Source organism: Euprymna scolopes, chromosome 36, assembly GCF_053919585.1.
Source record: "Euprymna scolopes isolate OS-2025 chromosome 36, ASM5391958v1, whole genome shotgun sequence".
Classification (NCBI taxonomy): Eukaryota; Metazoa; Mollusca; class Cephalopoda; order Sepiida; family Sepiolidae; genus Euprymna; species Euprymna scolopes.
Window position 1 is genome coordinate 85,454,426 of NC_136517.1, and position 12,105 is coordinate 85,466,530.

At 35.8% G+C, this 12,105-nt stretch overlaps 2 protein-coding genes across 8 annotated transcripts in view; one reads left to right on the top strand and one right to left on the bottom strand.

The window, feature by feature from the left end:
- LOC145260656 (WD repeat-containing protein 26-like) overlaps window positions 1-12,105 on the top strand; it is a 250,775-nt gene that overhangs the window by 217,123 nt on the left and 21,547 nt on the right. The gene's annotated exons all lie outside the window — the stretch shown is intronic.
- Window positions 1-12,105, bottom strand: part of LOC145260655 (endoplasmic reticulum membrane-associated RNA degradation protein-like) — a 90,792-nt gene that overhangs the window by 11,610 nt on the left and 67,077 nt on the right. For 5 of the 6 annotated variants that reach the window (XM_080118995.1, XM_080118993.1, XM_080118997.1 and 2 more), the window contains 3 exons: window positions 11,476-11,546; window positions 10,544-10,699; window positions 3,268-3,370 (listed from right to left, as the gene is read on the bottom strand). In XM_080118995.1, coding sequence (XP_079975121.1) covers window positions 3,268-3,370; window positions 10,544-10,699; window positions 11,476-11,546 — 330 coding nt within the window. Of the gene's footprint in view, window positions 1-313; window positions 384-3,267; window positions 3,371-10,543; window positions 10,700-11,475; window positions 11,547-12,105 lie in introns of all 6 variants that reach the window. The other variant, XM_080118996.1, reaches the window with a different exon arrangement.

Here is a 12,105-nt window from a genome sequence, read left to right on the forward strand (position 1 = left end):
TATATATATATATATATATATATATATATATATATATAATACCATTTGGTATGGACCCAACGATGGAAGACCCGATAAGAACGAAAACTTGGATTTATAAGATCAAAAAATTCAACCTTGATTGCCTCTTGGGGCCCGTGGCGCAGTAGATAGAGGCGTTTCAGATGAGCATTGTCTGAAGATAGCAGCTTTAATCTTACCCAAAGGTTTAGTTGGCCAAAAACATGGTGAGACAACAACAACTATGGAAGGCAGTAATTACTGAGGATACAATTAAAAGACTCAGCATTCCTATCGTGTCATGGTTAATCACCTGAAGAAGGCCAGAGGATGAGTTGGACGAAACGTAGTGAAAGAACAACCATAAAGATGAGGATAACAGTCTGCAAATAAATAAATAAATAAATAAAAAAATAAATAAAAAAACCCAACAAATTACTCATCTCAAAGGATTTCAATAAAAAAAAATATATATATATATAAAACCTTTAGTTTGTGTAGTGGAGTCGGAAAAGGTGAAAATAGAAACACGACGACTTGGTGAAAATAAGAACGCTTATATCAAGCAAGGGTTAGTGGTACAGAAAAGGTTAGTAAGTCCATTGGGAGTCGTATCGGTACGACATCCGAAATAGCTATCACTGAGCGGTCTAGACTTGCTGGTTATATGCCTAATGGACAAGTCTATCTTAGCGGTTATAAGAATGTGTATGCCCTCACAACAGGTTGTATTCACTTTCTTGTACAATATATTCTTTTCTATCTAAACCCGTTATTTGAATCTTTCTTTATGACCCTTTCCTAGGGCCACAACAAATTGTGACACGTTATTCAAACTAACAACGCAGTATTCAAAGGACCCACCTCAACAACATTGACCTTGTGACAAAGTATTCGAACGAGCAAGATAGTGTTCCAAAAATACTAACAAAAAAATCATTCAAAGAGTCAATAGCAACTAAACGTTTCAAAGACCATGAACCAACTCTGAGATAGATAAGACAGTGATGGGTGACTTTTACAGTTAATTGCAAATTACGGCTAATTAGATCAATTAAAACAAAACCTTTACAGTTAATTGCAAATTACGGCTAATTAGATCAATTAAAACAAAACCTTTACAGTTAATTGCAAATTACGGCTAATTAGATCAATTAAAACAAAACCTTTACAGTTAATTGCAAATTACGGCTAATTAGATCAATTAAAACAAAACCTTTACAGTTAATTGCAAATTACGGCTAATTAGATCAATTAAAAAAAAACCTTTACAGTTAATTGCAAATTACGGCTAATTAGATCAATTAAAACAAAACTTTTACAGTTAATTGCAAATTACGGCTAATTAGATCAATTAAAACAAAACCTTTACAGTTAATTGCAAATTACGGCTAATTAGATCAATTAAAACAAAACCTTTACAGTTAATTGCAAATTACGGCTAATAAGATCAATTAAAACAAAACCTTTACAGTTAATTGCAAATTACGGCTAATTAGATCAATTAAAACAAAACCTTTACAGTTAATTGCAAATCACGGCTAATTAAATCCATTAAAACAAAACCCTTACAGTTAATTGCAAATTACGGCTAATTAGATCAATTAAAACAAAACCTTTACAGTTAATTGCAAATTACGGCTAATTAGATCAATTAAAACAAAACCTTTACAGTTAATTGCAAATTACGGCTAATTAGATCAATTAAAACAAAACTTTTACAGTTAATTGCAAATTACGGCTAATTAGATCAATTAAAACAAAACCTTTACAGTTAATTGCAAATTACGGCTAATTAGATCAATTAAAACAAAACCTTTACAGTTAATTGCAAATTACGGCTAATTAGATCAATTAAAACAAAACCTTTACAGTTAATTGCAAATTACGGCTAATTAGATCAATTAAAACAAAACCTTTACAGTTAATTGCAAATTACGGCTAATTAGATCAATTAAAACAAAACTTTTACAGTTAATTGCAAATTACGGCTAATTAGATCAATTAAAACAAAACCTTTACAGTTAATTGCAAATTACGACTAATTAGATCAATTAAAACAAAACCTTTACAGTTAATTGCAAATTACGGCTAATTAGATCAATTAAAACAAAACTTTTACAGTTAATTGCAAATTACGGCTAATTAGATCAATTAAAACAAAACCTTTACAGTTAATTGCAAATTACCGCTAATTAGATCAATTAAAACAAAACCTTTACAGTTAATTGCAAATTACGGCTAATAAGATCAATTAAAACAAAACCTTTACAGTTAATTGCAAATTACGGCTAATTAGATCAATTAAAACAAAACTTTTACAGTTAATTGCAAATTACGGCTAATTAGATCAATTAAAACAAAACCTTTACAGTTAATTGCAAATAACGGCTAATTAGATCAATTAAAACAAAACCTTTACAGTTAATTGCAAATTACGGCTAATTAAATCCATTAAAACAAAACCCTTACAGTTAATTGCAAATTACGGCTAATTAGATCAATTAAAACAAAACCTTTACAGTTAATTGCAAATTACGGCCAATTAGATCAATTAAAACAAAACCTTTACAGTTAATTGCAAATTACGGCTAATTAGATTAATTAAAACAAAACTTTTACAGTTAATTGCAAATTACGGCCAATAAGAGTAATTAAAACAAAAGTGTTACAAAAATAACTCAATCTAAAAACTAAAGCACTCTTTAATATGTAGTTTGTGTTATTAATCTATATAGAGAAAAGCCTTAGGGAACCAAACGTTATACATTTAGTCTTATTATTATTTTTCATATAACTGAAATAATGTGGTGTTTTTTTGAGTGGTAAGGCAGAAATATGAAGAAAAAAATTGGATGAAAACGACAAACTCCACAATAATAATTATTTATTATATAAATATAACTAAAAAAGATTTACATATTTAATTGTCTGCTGCTGAACAAGCAGCCATTGAATACTTTTCTACTGTTATCGTCTGGCAAATGCAAGGGCAATAACTCTGCTCAAAAATAGACAACATCATAAAGAATGAATGTATGTTAGCTTTTATCAACTTGTAAAACCATGATTAGCAACCAACGTCAAAGTTAAGAAATTATATATTTAATAATTGAAATATAAAAAATACTGACACAATGGGTCATAGGTAGCCTAGTATCATTTAAAAATTCCTATTTTAAACATAATTATAAAATTATAAAAAAGAAAAAAGAAAAATTATTTTAAAAAAAATAAGTAAATCATAAAAAAAAAGGTAATTTTCACCTGATTGTCAATTTCTGAGGTTTCCTGTCCCAAATAAAGAGTGGTGATTTTTTTTGCCGTCAAATTTTGCAGGGCTAACGGATTTGAAAAGTCGTCAAGAAAGCTGTAAAAAGAAAAAAAAAAAAAAAAGATAAGAGGTAAAGTGTTTTTGGTGTTTATTTAGAATTGCTGAGATAAGCGGAGAGTACATACAGCATCTGGAAGTCCCAAATGGTCACCCATCTGGTACTGGGCAGTCTCATCGTTGCTTAACTTTGGTGATCTGACTGAAACCAGTGTGTCAAACGCGATTTGGCCCACTGCTAGGAATTCAGAATAGGTGCATGTGAGCAAGAAAAAAAAGTTTTAAGCAGTTACGATTTAAAAAAAAAATTTTTTTGTGATTCATGTAATATTCATGCATTCAATCAGTTTGAAAAAAGTGTCTGTTACTGTGATGCTAATTTTTTTGGTTTTAGGTTTGATTATTTTGCCTCAGAATTGATCATCATTGACTAAAATCTTACCGTGTTTTCTACCTTCTCCATTATTAGAGGGTGTCAGACTCCAAAAAATCATGAAAAGAAGTAGTCTTGTGTCATGTTGATCAATCGGACTATTATTCTCATCTTGAGTGTTATTAGTACAACGTTTCGGTCGCTGCAACCTGCGACCTTCTTCAGGTGTTGAAAACATGCTTCTTTTTCAGTAAGGAATAGAGGGTTGGCTCTGCATTACAAGAATTCAAACTGTTTGTTTGAGGGCGGGTTGTTTGGTTGGTTGTTTTACGGCATATCAACCCTTTTCGGGTTATTTAATGCCGAATCCAAAGATTTTGAAGAAAAAATATTTTGATAGAATATATTTGTTGTTTTCAAGTCGGTTTCTATTTAAGCCATAGTTGGGACCCTAACAGGTACTACCGCTCCGGGTCAGAGTGGATCTGGGAGCAATGGTAATTAACTCTCCAAAGCCCGTCAGCTGGGGCCTCACCACTGGATATAGTTTAAGGTCATATCCAGGACCTTTGAGGCTGGGTCCGTAGATCATACAGAGGGTTCAATCATCAGGGTTCACTAAGATATTTTTTAAAAGTTTTTCTATGGCTCAAAGAAAAGCTTAACATATATCTAGTGATTTATGGATCCATTTTCTAGAACTGTAAGCCATGTTTAGTTTCAGAACAGTTTCCGATGGTTCGTTGTTCTAAACAAGTCTTGAGAGGTAACTGGTTTGCAGTAGACAAAACAGTTTCCGATGGTTCGTTGTTCTAAACAAGTCTTGAGAGGTAACTGGTTTGTAGTAGACAGAACAGTTTCCGATGTTTCGTTGTTCTAAACAAGTCTTGAGAGGTAACTGGTTGTAGTAAAAAAAAAAAAAAAAAAAAAAAATCGTGCAAACCTTTTACCACTGGCAACGCCCGCTTCAGAGAGTGAAAGAAGAAGAAGAGAATGCCCACTGCGTCTATTTATAGACTAGAGATCATGGGAAGAGTATGCAAATAACTTTGGACGGTTTTGTCCTATAAAAAGCCTGTATTTGGGAGAGAGGGTGTCTTTTTTGTTTGGCAGAAGCAATTGCTGTCAGAAGTGCATTGGACTGCAGGATTGAAGAGTGAAGATTGAGTTGTGGAGTCATTGTATTTAACCACAAGCTATTCCGGCCAAGAATAGATCATGGAATCTGGGATGTTGAGATTGGGAAAAGATGTGATACCACCTTTTAGTGGAGAAGGTGATGTAGTCGGATGGATAAAGAAAGTAAAACTGGTGGCTAAGCTTCAACATGTGCCAGACCTTGCCAGTTTTATTCCACTTTTTTTGCAGGGAGATGCACTCGCTCTCTATCTTGAGATGAATAATGCAGAACAAGAAGATGCAGAACTGATAGAGATGAGACTCGTGACCACCTTCACTGAGGGGCCTTTTGAGGCATATGAAAAACTGCAACGATTCAAGTGGACAGGAGAATCGGTGGATGTTTATGCTAATAAAATCAAAAGATTGGCTGGACTGGCGGGATATCTGGGAAGAGGGCTGGAACATACAGCCAAACTGCATTCATAACTGGATTCCCAGACGATGTATCTGTGGCATTACAGCAGCTACCGAACATAGAGAGAATGGATGTCAGCAAACTGATACCGACTGCACGGCTTTTAGTCAGCAAAAGAGTCGTAGAAACTCGGACATTGGCCGCAAGTGCGCAAACTAATGAGACTAATAAGGGAAAGAAAGAATCAAGCCTTCAGTGCTTTAGATGTCAAGGACCGCACCTAAAAAAAGATTGCACAGAGATCCCTAGGACCAGGGCAACATGCTACAATTGTGGAAAATTTGGCCACATTGCGAGATATTGTCCTCAGATTCAGGGAAACGGGCAAGGGGAAGCTTCTGCGCCGCAAGCTACCCTAGCAATGAAATGAAGGCGCGATACTGGCCTCTTCCTATAATAGAAGTAGAGGTGAATGATTCTGTAATGACTGCACTTGTCGATACTGGGTGCACCACTACTTTAATCAATTCCAAACTTTTGAAGGGATATGGAAGGAGCGGTACAGTGAAAGCAGTTGATGGGAGGAATATAGAATGTAAAGGAGCCAGACAAGTGGAGATAAAAGTCTGTGGAATGCACGTAAAGGTGAGGGCAATTTTGATGAATCACATCGTTGATGGGATCGACGTCATAATTGGAATGGACATGATTAATGAGCTGGGAGGTGTAACTATAAAGAAAGCCAAAGTGAAGTTTGGAGATATACAATGTGCCGTGGCTGCCCATCAGCTGAATGTTTGCAAAATCGAGGATAAAGACTTTGAAGCAAACTTCGATGGAGATAAATGGACAGTAAGATGGACATGGAAGGGAGAGCCTCCAGTATTCCAGAACAAAGTCCAATATTATAAAAACTCTCTGGAAGGCGATAAGAAATTAGAATTCGAGAAAGAGGTGGAAAGATGGATATCGGATGGTATTCTGTTACCATGGAAAGGAGAAAGAAAAGACGTGTTGCCATTGATGGCAGTATTTCAGGCCACAAAAGGGAAAGTTAGGCCAGTGTTCGACTTTCGTGAGTTGAACCGTTTTGTGGCGTGTCATACAGGGAGCGACATAATAGATGTATGTGATGAAAAGATAAGAAAGTGGAGACAGTTGGTAGGAGGGACCGCAATAGTGGACCTTAAGTCTGCCTACCTGCAACTACATGTGGCAAAGGAACTATGGCAGTACCAGCTGGTCTGTTATAAAGGAAAAACCTATTGCCTAACACGATTAGGATTCGGACTTAATGTCGCACCAAAGATTATGGCAGCCATTTTAAAAACAGTATTAAAGAAAGGAAGTAGGACGAAAGAGGCCACTGATTCATACATTGATGATATAATGGTAGACGTAACGAAAATATCGACACAGGAAGTTGTGGAACATTTGAAAGGGGTTTGGGTTAGCAGCAAAATCTCCGGAATCCCTGGACGGAGGAGCGGCACTGGGCCTTAAGCTTATGAAAAATAAGATGGGTGCACTAATGTTCAGGAGAGGCAACGAGATCCCAGAGATGGGAGGAGAAATTAGTAGGCGGGAGCTATTTTCGATCTGTGGTAAATTATTGGGGCACTATCCAATTGCTGGATGGCTGCGATTAGCATGCAGTTATGTGAAAAGAAGAGCAAATGGAGTGGATTGGGAAGAAAAAGTTGATTGCAGAACCATGAAAGTGATGCAGGAGGTTCTAGCTGAGGTGAAGAAAGAAGACCCTGTTAATGTTGCAACTGGCGTGGTTGTCGAGATTGGCGGTGTGGTGGCGGAAGATGCAACTTGGCTGAGGAAAAGTGATGACTTTAATCACATTAACATAGCTGAATTAGATGCTGTTCTAAAGGGTGTCAATTTGGCTATCAAATGGAGACTGACAAATATTGAAATAAGAACTGATTCAGCCACTGTACTCAGTTGGGTGAACTTTACTGTGGAAGAGAGTGGCAGAATACGAACAAAGGGTGCTGGAGAAGTGATAATAAAGCGGAGATTAGGGATGCTTAGAGAGTTGATGTCTGAATTGAAACTGCAGATAAAAGCAGTGTTTGTGCCTTCTGAAAGAAACAAGGCAGATGCGCTAACACGGATAAAAAAACAGTGGTTAATTGAGAAAGAGGAGGCGCCGATATGCTGTCTTGGAATTGGAGAAATTAAAGAGTTGCATGACATGCATCACATGGGAGTGGAGAGAACATTATATTTGGTGAGGCAAGTGGATCCGAATGTAAAACAGGAAGAAATTCAGATGATAGTAAAGAACTGTGTTCGGTGTCAATCGATCGATCCTGCCCCAAATATACATAATCCTGGGGAAATTGGAGTTTTAACGAACTGGACGAGACTAGCTATTGACATAGCACACTACCGAGGGGGAGCGTACTTATCAATAATTGATTGTGGGCCAAGTAGACTGGCGATATGGAAGGAACTGCGAGTGGAAGCCGCATTTGCAGTTGCAACTGAATTAGAAAAGGTGATGCTTGAACGAGGTCTAGTAAGGGAGGTGATAATGGACAACGGCACTGTTTTTCGCTCAGAAATCTTTCAGACGATGCTAAAAAAATGGAAGATTAAAAGTTATTACAGGGCAGCCTACAGACCTGGAGGAAATGGCATTGTGGAGCGACATCATCGGACCGTGAAAGCAATAGCTGAGAGAGGAAGAATATCGCCTGAAGAGGCCACATTTTGGTACAACATGTCCCCTAAGGTCGGGCAAAGAGATGACACAGTGCCACATAGAGCAATCTTTAATTACGAATGGAGACATCCTAGAGACATGTCACCGGAAATTAATGATCAAGGACCAGCCAGAATCCAAATAGGAGAAGAAGTTTGGGTGAAACCGCCTAATGCCCGATGCACAACGCAGTGGGGAAGAGGAGTGATAACAGGAGTGCAATCTCCAAACAACTTAAGTGTCAATGGAATGCCACGACATGTTTTAGATTTAAGGCGTGTGGTCCATTTAGGTGATGAGGATGGTGGTACTGAGCCAGGGAGTGATGAAGATGAACCGGTGCCGATGCAGAGACCGCAAAGAGAACGCAATGCGCCGATCTGGACATGGGATTATGAGATGTGAATGATCTTTAATGATCATGGGGGCGTGTAGTAAAAAAAAAAAAAAAAAAAAAAAAATCGTGCAAACCTTTTACCACTGGCAACGCCCGCTTCAGAGAGTGAAAGAAGAAGAAGAGAATGCCCACTGCGTCTATTTATAGACTAGAGATCATGGGAAGAGTATGCAAATAACTTTGGACGGTTTTGTCCTATAAAAAGCCTGTATTTGGGAGAGAGGGTGTCTTTTTTGTTTGGCAGAAGCAATTGCTGTCAGAAGTGCATTGGACTGCAGGATTGAAGAGTGAAGATTGAGTTGTGGAGTCATTGTATTTAACCACACTGGTTTGCAGTAGACAGAACAGTTTCCGATGGTTCGTTGTTCTAAACAAGTCTTGAGAGGTAACTGGTTTGCAGTAGACAGAACAGTTTCCGATGGTTCGTTGTTCTAAACAAGTCTTGAGAGGTAACTGGTTTGCAGTAGACAGAACAGTTTCCGATGTTTCGTTGTTCTAAACAAGTCTTGAGAGGTAACTGGTTTGCAGTAGACAGAACAGTTTCCGATGGTTCGTTGTTCTAAACAAGTCTTGAGAGGTAACTGGTTTGCAGTAGACAGAACAGTTTCCGATGTTTCGTTGTTCTAAACAAGTCTTGAGAGGTAACTGATTTGTAGTAGACAGAACAGTTTCCGATGTTTCGTTGTTCTAAACAAGTCTTGAGAGGTAACTGGTTTGCAGTAGACAGAACAGTTTCCGATGGTTCGTTGTTCTAAACAAGTCTTGAGAGGTAACTGGTTTGCAGTAGACAGAACAGTTTCCGATGGTTCGTTGTTCTAAACAAGTCTTGAGAGGTAACTGGTTTGCAGTAGACAGAACAGTTTCCAATGTTTCGTTGTTCTAAACAAGTCTTGAGAGGTAACTGGTTTGCAGTAGACAGAACAGTTTCCGATGGTTCGTTGTTCTAAACAAGTCTTGAGAGGTAACTGGTTTGCAGTAGACAGAACAGTTTCCGATGTTTCGTTGTTACACACAAGTCCTGACAGGTGACTGGTTTGCAGTAGACAGTTCCACAAAGCAAAATATTCTTACCGTGTCGAGATGGAAAAAACATGCGAAATTGCTACAGAAAAGGTTTAATATTTATGGAGCAATTCTGGTTTCTGATTGGTTGGTAGCAGAACGTGAATTAATTCGATTCGTCAGTTCCTAGCAGCATCGTTTATAAATAGAACCGTTCGACTGTGTGGGATCATACCCCATTACACATCCAAAATATTGCAACACATTTAAAATTGCAAAACACACTATTATGCTTACTAAAAAAATAGAAAGAAGTTGAACGGGAGATAATTAAGTTCTGTTTACGTCATGTGATGAACATAATTCAAAATGTCAAACAAATTTTATTCCCCATCCTTTATCGAAAACTATTTTTCATAATTATTTTTCTACCTCATCGTTTTCCATAATTCTTGGATATGTTACTATTTACGACATGCTCATTATGTAGGTACTATTTTTTTTTACTTGAAATTCAATATTTTTTTGTTATAATACCCAAGTACGTTTTAGTGTTAAATTAAGCAAGCTCAAGGGAGATAACCGTATTTTTACAAGGATTAAAACTTGACACAATGTAAAAAAAATTTAAAAAATGGATACTTGTTAAGCTTTAGTCGACCAATCGAATTAAAAAAAATATGTCGTTTTAAGCAAAAAACAATATTACATGCTTAATTGCCATGACGAAAATAGTAATATCCAAAAATTACGAAAAATCATTGAGTAGAAAGTTATTTTATTTATAGTTAGAAGTAATTTTTATGGAAATTGGGTAAAATTGCATTTTCCTTAGAAGTTATAAAATCGATGGTAGGAGTCTAAACGCAGGGGACATAACTCCAGAACGAATATTTTAGATTACTTGTGTCATGGCTGCAATATTTTATGTCTACAGAGGCAGACTTTTTTGGGTTTTTTTTTACTAAAAACACAATAGCAGTTGTTCTAATCAATGAATTTTCGTAATTTTTGGATATATTACTATTTTCGACATGACAATAAAGTATGTAATATTGTTTTTGCTTAAAACGATATATTTAAAAAAATCGATTTGTCGACTATAGCTTGACAAGCACCAAAAAAATGTCTCAGCCGAGACAAGAAAAAAAAAGATCTGCGTTTTTTTTTTTTGTTTTTACCTTGACAGTTCTTGTGACGTCATTTGAAGATCCCATATTGCAAAAAGCTCTTCCAAAATTTGTCTGCAAGTGGAACTAATCTGAGGCAGCTGAGGGGAAATTTCTTTCTCCAAATTTTCAGCTTGTTTGGAAACAGTAGACAAATTTGATTCTGTTCTGGATAAAAAAAACAAAACAAAACAAAATGAAAAATTTCACCCACTTTTTATCTGTACCTAAACCTAAACATTCCATGAACGAAGCTTCTTGCTAAGAACTGCACAGCTCTACCACATAATCAAGTTACCTGAACTGATTTTTTCAATAAAAGTTTTAAAATAAAGCTGTAGTGTTGTTTTCTTTAGAGCGACAAATGTATCGTTCCACCCTGTTATATATGATTAAGGTAATCGCTTATATTGGTGATCTTTTAAACCAACGCATTTCAGGTGAAAACATGATTACGCAGTTACATATCATGGTGAAATGATTATAACTTAAAAAAATTATGAAAAATGATTCAGTAGTCAATCTGCTAAAGGTATTTAAAAAAGAAAAAAATCAGCCACAATTATGTTCCCAGATGTCATGTTCAAAGATGATAGACCTTTAAGTAAGATTAAGTCAAAGATTATCTCCCTTGCCTATCATACTGAATTAGTTGCACAACTAAAACTCGATAAATTTTATTTTTACTTGTAATTATTTTTCCAATGGATCATTTTACGTAATTTTTGGAATTTATTAGTAATTTTTCTATGACATGTAAGTACGTAATAATGTTTTTCACTTGATTTTTATTTAAACTTCTACTTGATAAATTTTTCTAATTTTTAGCTAAAAATACTTATTTTTACCTAATAGGTAAGTAGATGGAAATTTTTTTTTTACTTGGAATATGATTTTCGTTAATGCTGCACACTGTTTAAGCATAGAGAAAGACGTGTACTCACTTTTTTGTTAAGTCCGGTAAATAGATGACATTTTTAGGAAGTGCTGAAGTTACCTCAAAGACTTTCATAATCTGGAAGAGAAGATGCTCAAATCTGTATTAGTTAGCATTTGTTCAATAATTCATATACATCCTCCATCGACGTAAATACCCCTGACAAACCCGACAAGCAGCTAAATCCCACCCCTTCACAGTAGAGATCCCTAGATGTAAGAGAGCCTTCTACTCAAGTAGTTTCTTCCCCAGGACAGCTAGACTTTGGAATTCCCTGCCGGGTCCTTGCTTCCCCAACTGTACTGACATGCAGAAGTTCAAGTGCAACGTGAACCGACATCTTGCTGCCCAATTCCCTACACAGTACCCCTGATGCCTATGTCCCTGATAGTAGCCCCCTACAACAAAGTGGCAATATGCCTTGTTTGGGGTGAAAATGTTATTTAAAAAAAAAAAAAAAATGATGGAAAAAAAATGTTTTGTTTTGTTAGTATTCACATCAATATTATAAAATAATGTCTTAACGAAAATCCATGGATTAAGGAAATTACTTTGAATATTGTATTCTTTGTTCAAATAATAAATTTTTGTTTTGAAAAGTTATATTTTTCCGAATAAAATTTAAAAATAAAAAAAA